We start from the raw sequence: 21,705 nt of genomic DNA, 5'->3' as shown, positions 1-21,705 counted from the left end.
AGTGCATCTTCGATCATCCCCCGGAGGGCAGAAAGGGGAGTGAGTGCTTACTTAAATTAAGGCAGGGGGACCGGACGGCTGCTGAGTACGCGCTCACCTTTAGGACAGTAGCAACATCCAATGGATGGAATGAGCCAGCGCTTCGTATGCTATTCAGAAGAGATCTGCACGAGGAGGTCCAGACAGAACAACTTCTCCTTGGACGCAATCATTGTGATGGCTATCCGTCTGGATAACCTAATTCGGGAGCGTCGATACTCTCATCATTTTCTCCCTCCCTCAGTGAACACTCTGGATCAGAGCCTGAACCCATGGAGGTAGGAGTCACACGCTTCCCTGCGGCGGAGCGATGCAGAAGGAGAAAGCTGGGGTCAAGGAGGGCACCAGCTGCAGCTGTGTCCGGCACTTCCCAATCCGGGATCCACAAGAGCAGAGGGACGGTCACGTGGTCTTTCACCTCCTGGGGCAGGAGTGAGTATTCCATTTTATCACTTTCTGCTAAGCTCTCTTTGGTGTCCATCATACTAGTTGACTGTCCCTCATGTACTGTGTCTACAGTGTTAGTGGATTCCAGTGCCGTGGGGAACTTTATTGACCAGACCCTTGCCTCCTCTCTTATCATCTCTTACCCGATCTCCCCTCCTTTCCCAGTTCAAGCCCTTGACAGTCGGCCATTAGGATCCGGAACCATCACACACATCATTCACCCTCACCGTGGAGTCCATTCATCAGGAGAACATCCCCTTCTTCATCACCAGTGCACAAGTTCACGATCATCCTCAGCCTCCCTTTGCTTCAACACCCTAACCCCACCATCTCATGGTCGAGGATGGGAATCACAATCTAGTCACACTTCCTGTTTCCGGTCACAACTTGCAGACTTGTTTACGCTGCTGTGCGTTTTTGTTGCCGATCTTACTTTGATACCTGACGGTTTTTTACTTTTTCATTACCGTATATTTTTACTTTTTCCCTCACTCAACTTTTTTCATTCATCCCCGGAGGTTTTATCTGGACATGGTTCGTCAGGACTTCAAACAGCCGAAGCTAAGTAACATTAACATGATGCCTTCTAATTGCAGTCGTTGTACTTATAATATACAGGAGAACGATCGCCTTACGGCAAGGATAGCTGTGCTGCAAGCCCAGCTTCAGACGCGATCGTTAGGCAAGGGTAATTTCAGTGTAGGAAAGGATGAAACAGCGTCTGTGCCACCAGTAAGTACAGATAGTAACGTTAGTATAAACCCCCTCGCACGGTCCCCGCAGCCGGACATCTTTCTCATGGCTTCTGGAGGGAAACGCTGTAGGAATTCTCAACCGGTGTCGCTTATTCAGCCGACAGAAACTTTCAACCGGTTCTCCCCATTAAGCGAGTCGGAGTCGGAGGCCGAGACTTCTCTGGTCTCTACTCCTCCCGTTGTGGGGTCTGAGACGCCGACGGCTCCCACCATTAGCTCTGACAAATTGAAAACCCTAGTCATTGGCGACTCCATTACCCGCAGTATTAGACTTAAAACTAATCATCCAGCGATCATACACTGTTTACCAGGGGGCAGGGCTACCGACGTTAAGGCTAATCTAAAGACGGTGCTGGCTAAAGCTAAAACTGGCGAGTGTAGAGAGTATAGAGATATTGTTATCCACGTCGGCACCAACGATGTTAGGATGAAACAGTCAGAGGTCACCAAGCGCAACATAGCTTCAGCGTGTAAATCAGCTAGAAAGATGTGTCGGCATCGATTAATTGTCTCTGGCCCCCTCCCAGTTAGGGGGAGTGATGAGCTCTACAGCAGAGTCTCACAACTCAATCGCTGGTTGAAAACTGTTTTCTGCCCCTCCCAAAAGATAGAATTTGTAGATAATTGGCCCTCTTTCTGGGACTCACCCACAAACAGGACCAAGCCTGGCCTGTTGAGGAGTGACGGACTCCATCCTAGCTGGAGGGGTGCTCTCATCTTATCTACGAACATAGACAGGGCTCTAACTCCTCTAGCGCCACAATGAAATAGGGTGCAGGCCAGGCAGCAGGCTGTTAGCCAGCCTGCCAGCTTAGTGGAGTCTGCCACTAGCACAGTCAGTGTAGTCAGCTCAGCTTCCCCCATTGAGACCGTGTCTGTGCCTCGATCTAGGTTGGGCAAAATTAAAAATGGCGGTGTTCGCTTTAGCAATCTCACTAGTATAAAGACCTCCTCCATTCCTGCCATTATTGAAAGAGATTGTGATACCTCACATCTCAAAATTGGGTTACTTAATGTTAGATCCCTCACTTCCAAGGCAGTTATAGTCAATGAACTAATCACTGATCATAATCTTGATGTGATTGGCCTGACTGAAACATGGCTTAAGCCTGATGAATTTACTGTGTTAAATGAGGCCTCTCCTCCTGGTTACACTAGTGACCATATCCCCCGTGCATCCGGCAAAGGCGGAGGTGTTGCTAACATTTACGATAGCAAATTTCAATTTACAAAAAAAAAAACAACAATGACGTTTTCGTCTTTTGAGCTTCTAGTCATGAAATCTATGCAGCCTACTCACTCACTTCTATAGCTACTGTTTATAGGCCTCCTGGGCCATATGCAGTGTTCCTCACTGAGTTCCCTGAATTCCTATCGGATCTTGTAGTCATAGCAGATAATATTCTAATTTTTGGTGACTTTAACATTCACATGGAAAAGTCCACAGACCCACTCCAAAAGGCTTTCGGAGCCATCATCGACTCAGTGGGTTTTGTCCAACATGTCTCTGGACCTACTCACTGCCACAGTCATACTCTGGACCTAGTTTTGTCCCATGGAATAAATGTTGTGGATCTAAATGTTTTTCCTCATAATCCTGGACTATCGGACCACCATTTTATTACGTTTGCAATTGCAACAAATAATCTGCTCAGACCCCAACCAAGGAGCATTAAAAGTCGTGCTATAAATTCTCAGACAACCCAAAGATTCCTTGATGCCCTTCCAGACTGCCTCTGCCTACCCAAGGACGTCAGAGGACAAAAATCAGTTAACCACCTAACCGAGGAACTCAATTTAACCTTGCGCAATACCCTAGATGCAGTTGCACCCCTAAAAACTAAAAACATCTGTCATAAGAAACTAGCTCCCTGGTATACAGAAAATACACGAGCTCTGAAGCAAGCTTCCAGAAAATTGGAACGGAAATGGCGCCACACCAAACTGGAAGTCTTCCGACTAGCTTGGAAAGACAGTACCGTGCAGTATCGAAGAGCCCTTACTGCTGCTCGATCATCCTATTTTTCCAACCTAATTGAGGAAAATAAGAACAATCCGAAATTTCTTTTTGATACTGTCGCAAAGCTAACTAAAAAGCAGCCTTCGCAAATGGAGGATGGCTTTCACTTCAGCAGTAATACATTTATGAACTTCTTTGAGGAAAAGATCATGATCATTAGAAAGCAAATTACAGACTCCTCTTTAAATCTGGGTATTCCTCCAAAGCTCCATTGTCCTGAGTCTGCACAACTCTGCCAGGACCTAGGATCAAGGGAGATACTAAAGTGTTTTAGTACTATATCTCTTGACGCAATGATGAAAATAATCATGGCCTCCAAACCCTCAAGCTGCATACTGGACCCTATTCCAACTAAACTACTGAAAGAGCTGCTTCCTGTGCTTGGCCCTCCTATGTTGAACATAATAAACGGCTCTCTATCCACCGGATGTGTACCAAGCTCACTAAAAGTGGCAGTAATAAAGCCTCTCTTGAAAAAGCCGAATCTTGATCCAGAAATTATAAAAAACTATCGGCCTATATCGAATCTTCCATTCCTCTCCAAAATTTTAGAAAAAGCTGTTGCACAGCAACTGACTGCCTTCCTGAAGACAAACAATGTATACGAAACGCTTCAGTCTGGTTTTAGACCCCATCATAGCACTGAGACTGCACTTGTGAAGGTGGTAAATGACCTTTTAATGACGTCAGACCGAGGCTCTGCATCTGTCCTCGTGCTCCTAGATCTTAGTGCCGCTTTTGATACCATCGATCACCACATTCTTTTGGAGAGATTGGAAACCCAAATTGGTCTACATGGACAAGTTCTGGCCTGGTTTAGATCTTATCTGTCGGAAAGATATCAGTTTGTCTCTGTGAATGGTTTGTCCTCTGACAAATCAATTGTAAATTTCGGTGTTCCTCAAGGTTCCGTTTTAGGACCACTATTGTTTTCACTATATATTTTACCTCTTGGGGATGTCATTCGAAAACATAATGTTAAATTTCACTGCTATGCAGACGACACACAGCTGTACATTTCAATGAAACATGGTGAAGCCCCAAAATTGCCCTCGCTAGAAGCCTGTGTTTCAGACATAAAGAAGTGGATGGCTGCAAACTTTCTACTTTTAAACTCGGACAAAACAGAGATGCTTGTTCTAGGTCCCAAGAAACAAAGAGATCTTCTGTTGAATCTGACAATTAATCTGGATGGTTGTACAGTCGTCTCAAATAAAACTGTGAAGGACCTCGGCGTTACTCTGGACCCTGATCTCTCTTTTGAAGAACATATCAAGACTGTTTCAAGGACAGCTTTTTTCCATCTACGTAACATTGCAAAAATCAGAAATTTTCTGTCCAAAAATGACGCAGAAAAATTAATCCATGCTTTTGTTACTTCTAGGCTGGACTACTGCAATGCTCTACTTTCCGGCTACCCGGATAAAGCACTAAATAAACTTCAGTTAGTGCTAAATACGGCTGCTAGAATCCTGACTAGAACCAAAAAATTTGATCATATTACTCCAGTGTTAGCCTCCCTACACTGGCTTCCTGTTAAGGCAAGGGCTGATTTCAAGGTTTTACTGCTAACCTACAAAGCATTACATGGGCTTGCTCCTACCTATCTTTCCGATTTGGTCCTGCCGTACATACCTACACGTACGCTACGGTCACAAGACGCAGGCCTCCTAATTGTCCCTAGAATTTCTAAGCAAACGGCTGGAGGTAGGGCTTTCTCCTATAGAGCTCCATTTTTATGGAATGGTCTGCCTACCAATGTGAGAGACGCAGACTCAGTCTCAACCTTTAAGTCTTTACTGAAGACTTATCTCTTCAGTAGGTCCTATGATTAAGTATAGTCTGGCCCAGGAGTGTGAAGGTGAACGGAAAGGCTGGAGCAACGAACCGCCCTTGCTGTCTCTGCCTTGCCGGTTCCCCTCTTTCCACTGGGATTCTCTGCCTCTAACCCTTTTACAGAGGCTGAGTCACTGGCCTACTGGTGTTCTTCCATGCCGTCCATGGGAGGGGTGCGTCACTTGAGTGGGTTGAGTCACTGACGTGGTCTTCCTGTCTGGGTTGGCGCCCCCCCCTTGGGTTGTGCCATGGCGGAGATCGTTGTGGGCTATACTCGGCCTTGTCTTAGGACGGTAAGTTGGTGGTTGGAGACATCCCTCTAGTGGTGTGGGGGCTGTGCTTTGGCAAAGTGGGTGGGGTTATATCCTGCCTGTTTGGCCCTGTCCGGGGTATCATCGGATGGGGCCACAGTGTCTTCTGATCCCTCCTGTCTCAGCCTCCAGTATTTATGCTGCAGTAGTTTATGTGTCGGGGGGCTAGGGTCAGTCTGTTACATCTGGAGTATTTCTCTTGTCTTATCCGGTGTCCTGTGTGTATTTAAATATGCTCTCTCTAATTCTCTCTTTCTCTCTTTCTGTCTTTCTCTCGGAGGACCTGAGCCCTAGGACCATGCCTCAGGACTACCTGGTATGATGACTCCTTGCTGTCCCCAGTCCACCTGGCCGTGCTGCTGCTCCAGTTTCAACTGTTCTGCCTGCGGCTATGGAACCCTGACCTGTTCACCGGACGTGCTTGTTGCACCCTCGACAACTACTATGATTATTATTATTTGACCATGCTGGTCATTTATGAACATTTTAACATTTTAACATTTTGACCATGTTCTGTTTTAATATCCACCCTGCACAGCCAGAAGAGGACTGGCCACCCCTCATAGCCTGGTTCCTCTCTAGGTTTCTTCCTAGGTTTTTGGCCTTTCTAGGGAGTTTTTCCTAGGGAGTTTTTCCTAGCCACCGTGCTTCTTTCACATGCTTCGCTTGCTGTTTGGGGTTTTAGGCTGGGTTTCTGTACAGCACTTTGAGAATATCAGCTGATGTACGAAGGGCTATATAAAAATAAATTTGATTTGATTTGAATGCCAGAGGACCTGCTTCCCCATCCCCTGTGGTTCCATGTCGGTTGACGGTCCTATGGTTGCCCTTCAGCCCAACATCTCAGAAGTTTACCAGGACCTGCTGGCAGGGTCTGTGCCACCGCGCAGACGCACCTACCCTCTGTCGGTGGCTGAGACCCAGGCCACGGAGGATTACATCCAAGAGGCGCTCCAACGAGGTTTCATCCGCACGTCCCCTTCTCCTGTGTCAGCTGCTTTTTCTTTGTGGCTGTCATGTCCTGACCATAGTAAGATGTTATTTTCTATGGTAGAGTAGGTCAGGGCGTGACAGGGGGTATTTTTCTATGTTTTGTATGTTCATGTTCTAGTTTTGTATTTCTATGTTGGTTTTGTTTGGGATGATCTCCAATTAGAGGCAGCTGGTCCTCGTTGTCTGTATTTGGAGATCATACTTAAGTAGGGTTTTTTTCCACCTGGGTTTGTGGGAGATTAGTTTTGAGTATTGCCTGTTTCACCACTGCGTCACGGTTTGTCTTTTTGTCATTCAAGTTTATTTATGTATTGCATAGTTTCACAGTATAAATAAAGTGTGGAACAACGCACACGCTGCACTTTGGCCCGCTCATTCCTATGACAACCGTGACAGTGGCCAAGAAGGATTAGTTCATGTATAGGTTACAGAGGACTCAATGAAATCACCACAAAGTACCGTTACCGTCTCCAGTTGGTGCCGGCATCCATAGAACAGTTCCGCAGGGCCCGGTTCTTTACCAACCTGGACCTGCGGATTGCATACAATCTCATCCGCATCCGAGATGGGGATGAATGGAAGACTACATTTAGCACGATGTTTGGTCACTACGATTACTTGGTGATGCCATTTGGTTTAGCCAATGCTCCATCAGTGTTCCAGGTATTCATTAACAAGGTGTTCAGGGACTTGCTCGGACGCCAGGTGGTCGTATATTCCGATGACATCCTGGTCTACTCAGCTAAACTGGAGGATCACATCACTCATGTTCGAGCAGTCCTGGAACGCTTCCTAGCTAACCACCTGTTCATTAACCTCTCTAGGATAGGTGGCACCAAATCGTCCCACCTACGTAACAGCCAGTGTAATCCCGTGGCGCGTTATTCAAAAACCTCAAAAATGCAAAAAGTTCAATTTTTCAAACATATGACTATTTTACACCATTTTAAAGACAAGACTCTCGTTAATCTAACCACACTGTCCGATTTCAAAAAGGCTTTACAACGAAAGCAAAACATTAGATTATGTCAGCAGAGAAGCCAGCCAGAAATAATCAGACACCCATTTTTCAAGCTAGCATATAATGTCACATAAACCCAAACCACAGCTAAATGCAGCACTAACCTTTGATGATCTTCATCAGATGACAACCCTAGGACATTATGTTATACAATACATGCATGTTTTGTTCAATCAAGTTCATATTTATATCAAAAACCAGCTTTTTACATTAGCATGTGACTAGCATGTGACTAGCATTCCCACCGAACACTGCCGGTGAATTTACTAAATTACTCACGATAAACGTTCACAAAAAGCATAACAATTATTTTAAGAATTATAGATACAGAACTCCTCTATGCACTCGATATGTCCGATTTTAACCTGTTGGGTCTAGGGGGCAGCATTTGCACGTCTGGATAAAAAAAATGTACCCGATTTAATCTGGTTACTAATCCTACCCAGTAACTAGAATATGCATATACTTATTATATATGGATAGAAAACACTCTAAAGTTTCCAAAACTGTTTGAATGGTGTCTGTGAGTATAACAGAACTCATTTGGCAGGCAAAACCCTGAGACATTTTCTGACAGGAAGTGGATACCTGATGTGTTGTATTGAGTTTAAACCTATCCCATTGAAAAACACAGGGGTTTAGGAATATTTTGGCACTTCCTATTGCTTCCACTAGATGTCACCAGCCTTTACAAAGTGTTTTGAGTCTTCTGGAGGGAGATCTGACCGAACAAGAGCCATGGAACGGTGATGTCCCATTAGACACCTGGCGCGCTACTTCATGTTGGGTACCCTCGTTCCAATACGTTATAAAAGGCTATGCATTCGTCCACCTTGAATATTATTCATGTTCTGGTTAAAAAGGCCCTAATGATTTATGCTATACAACGTTTGACATGTTTGAACGAACGGAAATATATTTTTTCCCCTCGTTCATGACGAGAAGTCCGGCTGGCTTACATCATGTGCTAACGAGACGGAGATTTTTGGACATAAATGATGAGCTTTTTTGAACAAAACTACATTCGTTATGGACCTGTGATACCTGGAAGTGACATCTGATGAAGAGAATCAAAGGTAATGGATTATTTACATAGTATTTTCGATTTTAGATCTCCCCAACATGACGTCTAGTCTGTATCGCAACGCGTATTTTTCTGGGCACAGTGCTCAGATTATTGCAAAGTGTGATTTCCCAGTAAGGTTATTTTTAAATCTGGCAAGTTGATTGCGTTCAAAAGATGTAAATCTATAATTCTTTAAATGACAATATAATATTTTACCAATGTTTTCTAATTTTAATTATTTAATTTGTGACGCTGACTTGACTGCCGGTTATTGGAGGGAAACGATTTCCTCAACATCAATGCCATAGTAAAACGCTGTTTTTGTATATAAATATGAACTTGATAGAACTAAAAATGCATGCATTGTCTAACATAATGTCCTAGGAGTGTCATCTGATGGAGATTGTAAAAGGTTAGTGTATCATTTTAGCTGGTTTTATGGTTTTGGTGACCCTGTCTTTGACTTGACAAAACATTACACACAACTCTTGTAAATGTACTGTCCTAACATACTCTAAATTTATGCTTTCGCCGTAAAACCTTTTTGAAATCGTAAAACGTGGTTAGATTAAGGAGATGTTTATCTTTCAAATGGTGTAACATAGTTGTATTTTTGAAAAATTTGAATTTTGACATTTATTTGGATTCAAATTTGCCGCTCTTGAAATGCACCTGCTGTTGATGGAGTGCACCACGGGTGGCACGCTAGCGTCCCACCTAGCCCCAAGAGGTTAAAATAGCTTTTCGGTGAAAGCACATTTTGCAATATTCTCAGTAGATAGCCCGGCATCACAGGGCTAGCTATTTAGACACCCAGCAAATTTAGCACTCACCAAAGTCAGATTTACTAGAAGAAAAATGTTATTACCTTTGCTGTCTGCGTCAGAATGCACTCCCAGGACTTCTACTTCAATAACAAATGTTGGTTTGGTTCAAAATAATCCATAGTTATATCCAAACAGCGGCGTTTTGTTCGTGCGTTCAAGTCACTATCCGAAAGTGTAAATAAGGGTGACGAGCATGGCGCAATTCGTGACAAAAAAATTCTAAATATTCCATTACCGTACTTCGAAGCATGTAAACCGCTGTTTAAAATCATTTTTCTCGTAAAAAAAGCGATAATATTCCGACCGGGAATCTGCATTTAGGTAAACAGACGAAAGAAAATAAAGCATTTGGTCGACTCAGGCACACGCCTAAGCCCATAGTACTCTGATCGGCCACTTGCCAAAAGCGATAATGTGTTTCAGCCAGAGGCTGCCTCGATATCGTTCAGCTTTTTCTCGGGCTCTGAGAGCCTATGGGAGCCGTAGGAAGTGTCACGTTAGAGCAAAGATCCTCAGTCTTCAATAAAAAGAGCCAAGATGAAACACAACTTCTCAGACAGGCCACTTCCTGCATGGAATCTTCTCAGGTTTTGGCCTGCCATTTGAGTTCTGTTATACTCACAGACACCATTCAAACAGTTTTAGAAACTTTAGGGTGTTTTCTATCCAAAGCCAATAATTATATGCATATTCTAGTTACTGGGCAGGAGTAGTAACCAGATTAAATCGGGTACGTTTTTTATCCGGCCGTGTCAATACTGCCCCCTAGCCCTAACAGGTTAAGGCTGAGAAGTGCCAATTTCATTAGAAGGCGGTCTCCTTATTAGGGTACCAAATCAGCCCGCCGGGAGTGAGGATGGATGACATGAAGGTAGATGCGGTGAGGTCATGGCCAGTCCCAACCACCATAAAGGGGTTACAACGGTTTTTGGGGTTTGCCAACTTCTATCTCCATTTCATCAGGAACTTCAGTTCCGTTGCCGCCCCTCTCACCACTCTCCTCAAGGGTGGTCCCCGTAGGTTGGTGTGGACTCCAGCAGCCGATGGGGCCTTCCGTCTACTCAAGGGACGTTTCCCCTTCACTCCATTGCTCAAGCACCCAGATCCCAGGATCTCCTTTGTGGTCGTGGTGAACGCTTCAGAGGTGGGCGTGGCAGTTCGGCCTCAACGACAGGGTAATCCACAGAAGTTGTATCCTTGTGCATATTACTCTAAGATACTGTCTCTGCAAAGAAGAATTATGACATGGTTGATCGAGAGCTCCTGGCAGTGAAGTTGGCATTAGAGGAGTGGTGACAATAGCTGGAGGGCACCAAGGAACCATTCGTCATCCTCACCGACCATCGGAACGTGGAGTACAGTGAGGAAGTTGAATCCGTGCCAAGCAAGGTGGGCCCTTTTCTTCACAAGGTTCGACTTCACGCTGACCTATCGCCCAGGTTAAAAAAAAATATACAAGGCCGATGCCCTGTCCCGTCTCTATGATTCGGGAGAGGGTCCTTTCCAGAATGCACCTATAACCCCATCCTCCCAATTTGTGGTTCCTGTGGTCTGGGACGTAGATGTGGACATTCGCCAGGTTCTGGAGATGGAGCCCACACCCACTAACTGTCCTCCCAAGCGCATCTACATTCCCGCAGGGATCGGCTGCTGACCTGGGCACAGAGCTGTCATCGCTGGACATCCTGGTATTTCTCGCACTACCCAATCCATCTCTGAGAAGTACTGGTGGCCCACCTTGCCGCAGGACGTCACTCGTTACGTCAAATCCTGTTCCACGTGTGCCCAAACCAAATCCCCCAGAATGCTCCATCAGGGAAACCCCTTCCTGTTCAAAATCCTATCGTTTAATCTCTCTTTCTGGTCTCCCTACTGCTCTCCAGGTCGCTGAGGCACTATTCCAGCTTCCCTTCCGGGTGTAGGCCTATGTCCAACGGGCAGGTGTACAGGATGAACCAGGAGCTGGGGAGGTTCCCGAGGAGCCACTGTCAGGACCGGCAGGGAAAGTGGGCTCGATTCCTTCCATGGGCGGAGTATGCCCAGTACTCACTACGTCACTCCTCCACTGGGTTGAACCTCTTCCAGTGTGTTCTGGGTTTTTAGCCGGTCCTGGCTCCGTGGACCCTGAGCCAGACCGAAGCTCCTCCGGTTGATGAGTGGTTCAGGTGCGCAGAAGAAGTGTGGAGCGATAGTCACGTGAGAATCCAGCGCACTGTCCACCGTCAAAAGGAGCAGGCAGACGGCCACCACAGTGTGACCCCCGTGTACCACCCTGGGGATTGTGTCTGGCTTTCTACCAGGAACCTCCCACTCCGCCTGCCATGCAAGAAACTGAGCCCCCGGTTTGTGGGGCCATTCAAGGTTCTCCGGAGGGTCAACGAGGTGACATATAGGTTACAGCTTCCCAGTGACTACCGTATCTCACCTCCGTTTCATGTCTCCCTTCTCAGGCCGGTGGTTCCTGGTCCCCTAGCTGATGCTGTCCCCCACGACACCCCTCCATCCCCCCGGACATCGAGGGAGGCCTTGCCTATGCCGTCAATTCTCTACTGGACTCCCGACGTCATGGGGGTCGGCTGCAGTATCTGGTGGACTAGGAGGGGTATGGCCCAGTGGAGCGGTGTTGGGTTCCAGTGGAGGACATTCTGGATCCCAACATCATCCGTGATTTCCACCTTCACCACCTGGTCTGGCCCGCTCCTCGTCCTGGGGGCCAATCCTTCTGGCAGGCATCGTCCTGCGACTGGAGCTGCGTGGTGGGGGGTGGGGGCTACTGTCACATGTCTAAAATAAGTACTCTAAGCACCCAAGTGGACTCTGCTATCCCGCAGAATACACCCTAAGTTACCACTTGGAGGGACTCTATAGTCACGTGCAACAGCATCACTACCCAACAAAGCAACGAAGCTCGCAACCGGAGCTCGGTACACAAAGGAGTGAAGACTACAGAAGGTTTCAGTCTTTACCTCTCTCAGGAGTCGCTCAGTCTTTTTCTCTTGGCCATTCGAAACAGAGTAATATGGCACCTCCTCACCAACAAATCCAAAGCTTGGCTTCTCCTCTTTACCTTTCAGGCCATACTTTCCCAGAGGATGAAGCAAACCCTCCACCAACACTTGGCACAGAATGCTTTGACAAAATCATCAAAACCTTCTGTACCTTTGACCCCGTTCCAAGGAAGCCAAAAGACAGACGTTCTTAGCAGACATAGTGGACGCCTTGGATGGCTACCCGAACGCTACGGGTTCTGACAGGCTTTACCTGTTTAACCTCTCTAGGGCAGGTGGGATGCTACCGTCCCACCCACGGTTCACACTATTCAACAGCCAGTGAAAAATCAGAGCGCCAAATTCAAAACAACAAAATGTCATTATTCAAAGTTCTCAAACATACGACTATTTTACACCATTTTAAAGATACACTTCTCCTTAATGTAACCACATTGTCCAATTTCAAAAAGGCTTTACGACGAAAGCATAAAGTTAGATTATGTTAGGACAGGGACAACACAAGAAAAACCACACAGCCATTTTCCAAGCAAGAGAGGGGTCACAAAAACCAGAAATTCAGCTAAAATATTCACTAACCTTTGACGATCTTCATCAGATGACCCTCCTAGGACTCAATGTTAGACAATACATGTATGTTTTGTTCGATCAAGTTCATATTTATATCCAAAAACAGCATTTTACATTGGCGCGTGATGTTCAGAAAATATTTAGCCTCCAATACTCCCGGTGAATCAGCACAATTTACAAAAATACTCATCATAAACGTCGATAAAATATTAAACTGTTATTCAAAGAATTATAGATAACCATCTCCTTTATGCAACTGCTGTGACAGATTTCAAAAAAGCTTCACGGGGAAAGCACACTTTGCAATAATCTGAGTACGGCGCTCAGAAACATACACCAGGCAATACAGATACCCGCCATTTTGGAGACATCTAAAATCATAAATAGCATTATAAATATTCACTTACCTTTGATGATCTTCATCAGAAGGCACTTCCAGGAATCCCAGGTCCACAATAAATGTTGTTTTGTTCGATAAAGTCCATAATTTATGTTCAAATACCTCCTTGTTTGAGAGTTCAGTAAGCTACTCCAAATGTAGGAAGCGCGCCCAGAATTTCATGCCGAAAAGTCAAAAAAAGTTATATTTACGTTCGTTGAAACATGTCAAACGTTGTATAGCATCAATCTTTAGGGCCTTTTTAACCTCTTACATCTAGACGTTCTGCTAGCGGAACACCTGTTCCAATATCCAATGATAGGCGTGGCGCGAATAACAAATTCCTCAAAAATACAAAAACTTCAATTTTTCAAACATATGACTATTTCACAGCATTTTAAAGATAAGACTCTCCTTTATCTAACCACACTGTCCAATTTCAAAAAGGCTTTACAACGAAAGCAAAACATTAGATTATGTCAGCAGAGTACCAAGCCAGAAATAATCAGACACCCATTTTTCAAGCTAGCATATAATGTCACAAAAACCCAGAAGACAGCTAAATGCAGCACTAACCTTTGATGATCTTCATCAGATGACAACCCTAGGACATTATGTTATACAATACATGCATGTTTTGTTCAATCAAGTTCATATTTATATCAAAAACCAGCTTTTTACATTAGCATGTGACTAGCATGTGACTAGCATTCCCACCGAACACTGCCGGTGAATTTACTAAATTACTCACGATAAACGTTCATAAAAAGCATAACAATTATTTTAAGAATTATAGATACAGAACTCCTCTATGCACTCGATATGTCCGATTTTAAAATAGCTTTTTGGTGAAAGCACATTTTGCAATATTCTAAGTACATAGCCCAGGCATCACGGGCTAGCTATTTAGACACCCGGCAAGTTTAGCACTCACCAATATCAGATTTACTATTATAAAAGATTGATTACCTTTTGTTGTCTTCGTCAGAATGCACTCCCAAGACTGCTACTTCAATAACAAATGTTGGTTTGGTCCAAAATAATCCATCGTTATATCCGAATAGCGGCGTTTTGTTCGTGCGTCCCAGACACTATCTGAAATGGTAAATCAGGGTCGCGCGCATGGCGAAATTCGTGACCAAAAAAATCTAAATATTCCATTACCGTACTTCGAAGCATGTCAACCGCTGTTTAAAATCAATTTTTATGCCATTTTTCTCGTAAAAAAGCGATAATATTCTGACCGGGAATCTCCTTTTAGCTAAACAGAGGAAAGTAAACAAAGCTTTCGGTCGACGCGGGCACGAGCCTGAGTCTCACAGTACTGTAACCAGCCACTACCCAAACGCGCTACTTTTTTTCAGCCAGAGCCTGCAAAGCCACGATTCAGCTTTTTACCGCCTTCTGAGACCCTATGGCAGCCGTAGGAAGTGTCACGGGACAGCTAAGATCCTCACTCTTCAATAAACAGAGACAAGAAGAACGACACCTTGTCAGACAGGCCACTTCCTGCATGAAACCTTGTCAGGTTTTTGCCTGCCAAATGAGTTCTGTTATACTCACAGACACCATTCAAACAGTTTTAGAAACTTTAGGGTGTTTTCTATCCATATGTAATAAGTATATGCATATTCTAGTTACTGGGTAGGAGTGGTAACCAGATTAAATCGGGTACGTTTTTAATCCAGCCGTGAAAATACTGCCACCTAGCCATAACAGGTAAACATAACTTCAATAATACTCCATCTGGACAATTCCAATGTCTTGAAAAACATTATGGAACACAGCTACCTCATCACGTGAATGCGCGCCACAAAACTCATGTCATTTTCTGATTCACCAACTTTCCGGCCTTCTTGTTCGCTCTCTGTTCACTGCAAAAGCCTGAAATTAGGTTCCAAAGACTCTTGACTTCTAGTGGAAGCCTTAGGAAGTGCAAAATGAACCCTAAGTCACTGTGTGTTAGATAGGCAATCACTACACGCATCAGATTTCCCACTTCCTGGTTGGATTTTTCTCAGGTTGTTGCCTGCCATATGAGTTCTGTTATACTCACAGACATCATTCAAACAGTTTTAGAAACTTCAGAGTGTGTTCTATCCAAATCGACTAATAATATGCATATTCTAGTTTCTGGGCCCGAGTAGTAGGCCGTTAAATTTGGGTACGTTTTTCATCCAGCCATGAAAATACTGCCCCAAACCCAAGAGAGGTTAAGTGAACGTCGTATAGACACTTGACAAGGTTCATCCGTCGACAACAGCAACACGTGCAAAACAACTAAGTGAAACTTCCCACGTCATTGGAAATAGAATTCAGTAGTTCTGAGACTCGCAAACACGACAGCTCGCTGGCTCACTGTCAAACAAGCTCGGAATGAAATCCCACAAGCATACTATTATAGGCTTTGTTCAGCTTACTTTGGCCTACTCATTGAAACAGGAATGGAAGAGATATTAACATTCAAACAAATGCTTCTGTCGAACATCCCAACTTCATTAACTACTTGGACCCAACAGCCCACGTTGATTTGCCAATCTCAGAACTCAGAGAGCTTGCGAGCACAGTTTTTGAGGCATCAAAAGTGAGCTGCGCTAAGAGCCCTGACATCTCGTTATTCAATATTAAACAGGAGCACTCCCTCCAGTTAGAGGTTGTGGCATCAGGGATAGGAGCAGTGAGTGATGACGCACAAAAACAATATCTACCACGACACCAATAACCACACTGTCAAAATAACTACAGTGGCTTGCAAAAGTATTCACCCCCCTTGGCAGTTTTCCTATTTTGTTGCCTTTCTGGGGTTTGTATCATTTGATTTACACAACATGCCTACCACTTTGAATATGCTAAATATTTTTTTAATGTGAAAAACAGGAAACTTGAGTGTGTATAACTATTGGGGTATGTCTCCATAAGCTTGGCACATCTAGCCACTGGGATTTTTGCCCATTCTTCAAGGCAAAACTGCTCCAGCTCCGTCAAGTTGGATGGGTTCCGCTGGTGTAGAGATTCTCAATTGGATTGAGGTCTGGGCTTTGACTAGGCCATTCCAAGACAATTAAATATTTCCCATTAAACCACCCGAGTGTTGCTTTAGCAGTATGCTTAGGGTCATTGTCCTGCTGGAAGGTGAACCTCCATCCCAGTCTCAAATCTCTGGAAGTCTGAAACAGGTTTCCCTCAAGAATTACCCTGTATTAAGCGGCATCCATCATTTCTCCAATTCTGACCAGTTTCCCAGTCCCTGCCAATGAAAAACATCCCCACAACATGATGCTGCCACCACAATGCTTCACTATGAGGATGTGTTCTCGGGGTGATGAGAGGTGTTGGGTTTGCGCCAGACAGTGTTTTCCTTGATGGACAAAAAGCTCAATTTTAGTCTCATCTGACCAGATTGCCTTCTTCCATATGTTTGGGGATTATCCCACATGCCTTTGGCGAACACCAAACATATACTGCTCAAAAAAATAAAGGGAACACTTAAACAACACAATGTAACTCCAAGTCAATAACACTTCTGTGAAATCAAACTGTCCACTTAGGAAGCAACAGTGATTGACAATAAATTTCACATGCTGTTGTGCAAATGGAATAGACAACAGGTGGAAATTATAGGAAATAAACAAGACACCCCCAATAAAGGAGTGGTTTTGCAAGTGGAGACCACAGACCACTTCTCAGTTCCTATGCTTCCTGGCTGATCTTTTGGTCACTTTTGAATGCTGGCGGTGCTTTCACTCTAGTGGTAGCATGAGACGGAGTCTACAACCCACACAAGTGGCTCAGGTAGTGCAGCTCATCCAGGATGGCACATCAATGCGAGCTGTGGCTAGAAGGTTTGCTGTGTCTGTCAGCGTAGTGTCCAGAGCATGGAGGCGCTACCAGGAGACAGGCCAGTACATCAGGAGACATGGAAGAGGCCGTAGGAGGGCAACAACCCAGCAGCAGGACCGCTACCTCCGCCTTTGTGCAAGGAGGAGCAGGAGAAGCACTGCCAGAGCCCTGCAAAATGACCTCCAGCAGGCCACAAATGTGCATGTGTCTGCTCAAACGGTCAGAAACAGACTCCATGAGGGTGGTATGAGGGCTCGACGTCCACAGGTGGGGGTTGTGCTTACAGCCCAACACCGTGCAGGACATTTGGCATTTGCCAGAGAACACCAAGATTGGCATATTCGCCACTGGCGCCCTGTGCTCTTCACAGATGAAAGCAGGTTCACACTGAGCACGTGACAGACGTGACAGAGTCTGGAGACGCCGTGGAGAACGTTCTTCTGCCTGCAACATCCTCCAGCATGACCGGTTTGGCGGTGGGTCAGTCATTGTGTGGGGTGGCATTTCTTTGGGGGGCTGCACAGCCCTTCATGTGCTCGCCAGTGGTAGCCTGACTGCCATTAGGTACCGAGATGAGATCCTCAGACCCCTTGTGAGACCATATGCTGGTGCGGTTGGCCCTGGGTTCCTCCTAATGCAAGACAATGCTAGACCTCATGTGGCTGGAGTGTGTCAGCAGTTCCTGCAAGAGGAAGGCATTGATGCTATGGACTGGCCCGCCCGTTCCCCAGACCTGAATCCAATTGAGCACATCTGGGACATCATGTCTCGCTCCATCCACCAACGCCACGTTGCACCAAAGACTGTCCAGGGGTTGGCGGATGCTTTAGTCCAGGTCTGGGAGGAGATCCCTCAGGAGACCATCCGCCACCTCATCAGGAGCATGCCCAGGCGTGGTAGGGAGTTCATACAGGCACGTGGAGGCAACACACACTACTGAGCCTCATTTTGACTTGTTTTAAGGACATTACATCAAAGTTGGATCAGCCTGTAGTGTGGTTTTCCACTTTAATTTTGAGTGTGACTCCAAATCCAGACCTCCATGGGTTGATAAATTGGATTTCCATTGATTATTTTTGTGTGATTTTGTTGTCAGCACATTCAACTATGTAAAGAAAAAAGTATTTAATAAGATTATTTCTTTCATTCAGATCTAGGATGTGTTGTTTAAGTGTTCCCTTTATTTTTTTGAGCAGTGTATTTAATTTTTTTTTTCTTTAAGCAATGGCTTTTTTCTGGCCACTCTTCTGTAAAGCCCAGCTCTGTGGAGTGTACGGCTTAAAGTCGCCCTATGGACAGATATTCCTATCTCCGCTGTGGAGTTTTGCTGCTCCTTCGGGGTTATCTTTGGTCTCTTTGTTGTCTCTCTGATCAATGCCCTCCTTGCCTGGTCTGTGAGTTTTGATGGGCAGCCCTCTCTTGGCAGATTTGTTGTGGTGCCATATTCTTTACATTTTTTAAATAATGGATTTAATGGTGCTCCGTGGGATGTTCAAGGTTTCAGATATTGTTTTTCTAACCCAACCCTGATCTGTTTGGAGAGCACTTTGGTCTTCATGGTGCCGCTTCCTTAGTGGTGCTCCTTGCTTAGTGGTGTTGCAGGCTCTGGGGCCTTTCAGAACAGGTGTGTGTGTGTGTGTGTGTGTGTGTGTGTGTGTGTGTGTGTGTGTGTGTGTGTGTGTGTGTGTGTGTGTGTGTGTATACTGCTCAAAAAAATAAAGGGAACACTTAAACAACACAATGTAACTCCAAGTCAATCACACTTCTGTGAAATCAAACTGTCCACTTAGGAAGCAACACTGATTGACAATACATTTCACATGCTGTTGTGCAAATGGAATAGACAACAGGTGGAAATTATAGGCAATTAGCAAGACACCCCCAATAAAGGAGTGGTTCTGCAGGTGGGGACCACAGACCACTTCTCAGTTCCTATGCTTCCTGGCTGATGTTTTGGTCACTTTTGAAAGCTGGCGGTGCTTTCACTCTAGTGGTAGCATGAGACGGAGTCTACAACCCACACAAGTGGCTCAGGTAGTGCAGCTCATCCAGGATGGCACATCAATGCGAGCTGTGGCAAGAAGGTTTGCTGTGTCTGTCAGCGTAGTGTCCAGAGCATGGAGGCGCTACCAGGAGACAGGCCAGTACATCAGGAGACGTGGAGGAGGCCGTAGGAGGGCAACAACCCAGCAGCAGGACCGCTACCTCCGCCTTTGTGCAAGGAGGAGCAGGAGAAGCACTGCCAGAGCCCTGCTAAATGACCTCCAGCAGGCCACAAATGTGCATGTGTCTGCTCAAATGGTCAGAAACAGACTTCATGAGGGTGGTATGAGGGCCCGACGTCCACAGGTGGGGGTTGTGCTTACAGCCCAACACCGTGCAGGACGTTTGGCATTTGCCAGAGAACACCAAGATTAGCATATTCGCCACTGGCGCCCTGTGCTCTTCACAGATGAAAGCAGGTTCACACTGAGCATGTGACAGACGTGACAGAGTCTGGAGACGCTGTGGAGAACCTTCTTCTGCCTGCAACATCCTCCAGCGTGACCAGTTTGGCGGTGGGTGAGTCATGGTGTGGGGTGGCATTTCTTTGGGGGGCCGCACAGCCCTCCATGTGCTCGCCAGAGGTAGCCTGACTGCCATTAGGTACCGAGATGAGATCCTCAGACCCCTTGTGAGACCATATGCTGGTGCGGTTGGCCCTGGGTTCCTCCTAATGCAAGACAATGCTAGATCTCATGTGGCTGGAGGGTGTCAGCAGTTCCTGCAAGAGGAAGGCATTGATGCTATGGACTGGCCCGCCCGTTCCCCAGACCTGAGTCCAATTGAGCACATCTGGGACATCATGTCTCGCTCCATCCACCAACGCCACGTTGCACCACAGATTGTCCAGGAGTTGGCGGATGCTTTAGTCCAGGTCTGGGAGGAGATCCCTCAGGAGACCATCCGCCACCTCATCAGGAGCATGCCCAGACATTGTAGGGAGGTCATACAGGCACGTGGAGGCCACACACACTACTGAGCCTCATTTTGACTTGTTTTAAGGACATTACATCAAAGTTGGATCAGCCTGTAGTGTGGTTTTCCACTTTAATTTTGAGTGTGACTCCAAATCCAGACCTCCATGGGTTGATAAATTGGATTTCCATTGATTATTTTTGTGTGATTTTATTGTCAGCACATTTAATTATGTAAAGAAAAAAGTATTTAATAAGATTATTTATTTCATTCAGATCTAGGATGTGTTGCTTAAGTGTTCCCTTTATTTTTTGAGCAGTATATATATATATATATATATATATATATATGTATACTGAGATCATGTGACACTTAGATTGTACCCAGGTGGACTTTATGTAACTTCTGAAGGTAATTGGTTGCACCAGATCTTACTTAGGGGCTTCAAAAGGTGAATACATATGCACGCACCACTTTTCTGTATTTTTTTTTTTTCTTTTTTTTGGGCCCTTTCAGAACAGGTGTATATATACTGAGATCATGTGACAGATCATGTGACACTTAGATTGCACAGAGGTGGACTTTATTTCACTGTTTATTTGACTTTTGAAGGTAATTGGTTGCACCAGATTTTATTTAGGGGATTCATAGCAAAGGTGGTAAACACATGCACGCACCACCTTTCCATAATTTGTTTTTAATTTCACTTCACCAATTTGGACAATTTTGTGTATGTAAATGACATGAAATCCAAATAAAAATCCATTTAAATTACAGGTTGTAACTCAACAAAATATGAAAAACGCCAAGGTGGATGAATACTTTTGTAAGGTACTGTATCCCCACAGTATTTTACTTTATTCAAGCAATTTAAATATGAATTGTAATACATTCCCACCTGCACAACTGTAGACAAACTAATTTAACATGAATTACACATGAATTCAGATTTTTTTACACATTAATTATACATCAATAATGCATGAATCAAGAAGATGAATTACATATCAATTAAGAAATATGTATACTTGATGTAATATATAGCTACATATTAAATACACATGAGTTAATTTTCTCATCATATTAATCAATATCATTTTAGCCTTTTAGTGTTTTCCAGTTCAGCTCCCTCTCGGCAAGGCTCTCACAGAGTGGACACTCCCAGACCCCAAGCCCCTCTCTTGTTGACCCACCCCCTGCCCGACAATTGGTGGTAAATGTCCTGATTGGAGAGATGGGGGGTCTATATGCGTCTCCGGAGCTAAGACGTGTTATTGGATTAGTATGTGGGCATCTGCCTAAGCCTTCCTCCTCTAGTTTACCGTAAACACCTTGAAGGACACCTCATGTACAGAACTAACTGTAGTAGCTACCTCCACAAGCTCTTTTCTTGGTGTGCTTTCATGGCTTTGCTCTCTAGGATGAAGAATGTCAGGAAGTTACATTTTTCACTGCTTCTCGTATTAGTGCATGTTTGCTTTGGTAAGTCTACCTTTATCTTTTTGCTTTCTGTATACCTGATTGGCAACTTAATTAAGCTTTGTTCTGATTGTTGCCGGTTTTCAATTGCACTAGAGGGCTTTGAGAGATGGCTAGCATTTTCATAATCATACACTGTAGAGCAAAGAACATGTT

At 44.9% G+C, this 21,705-nt stretch overlaps 1 protein-coding gene across 1 annotated transcript in view; it reads left to right on the top strand.

The window, feature by feature from the left end:
* The first annotated feature begins 21,399 nt into the window (after nucleotides 1–21,399).
* Nucleotides 21,400–21,705, top strand: part of LOC106578368 (cadherin-related family member 1) — a 171,823-nt gene continuing 171,517 nt past the window's right edge. The window contains 1 exon segment of the mRNA XM_045702044.1: nucleotides 21,400–21,552. Coding sequence (XP_045558000.1) covers nucleotides 21,417–21,552 — 136 coding nt within the window. The 5' untranslated portion in view covers nucleotides 21,400–21,416.

The sequence above is a fragment of the Salmo salar genome, chromosome ssa19 (assembly GCF_905237065.1).
Source record: "Salmo salar chromosome ssa19, Ssal_v3.1, whole genome shotgun sequence".
Taxonomy (NCBI): Eukaryota; Metazoa; Chordata; class Actinopteri; order Salmoniformes; family Salmonidae; genus Salmo; species Salmo salar.
This window is presented reverse-complemented; position numbering and strand designations above follow the sequence as displayed.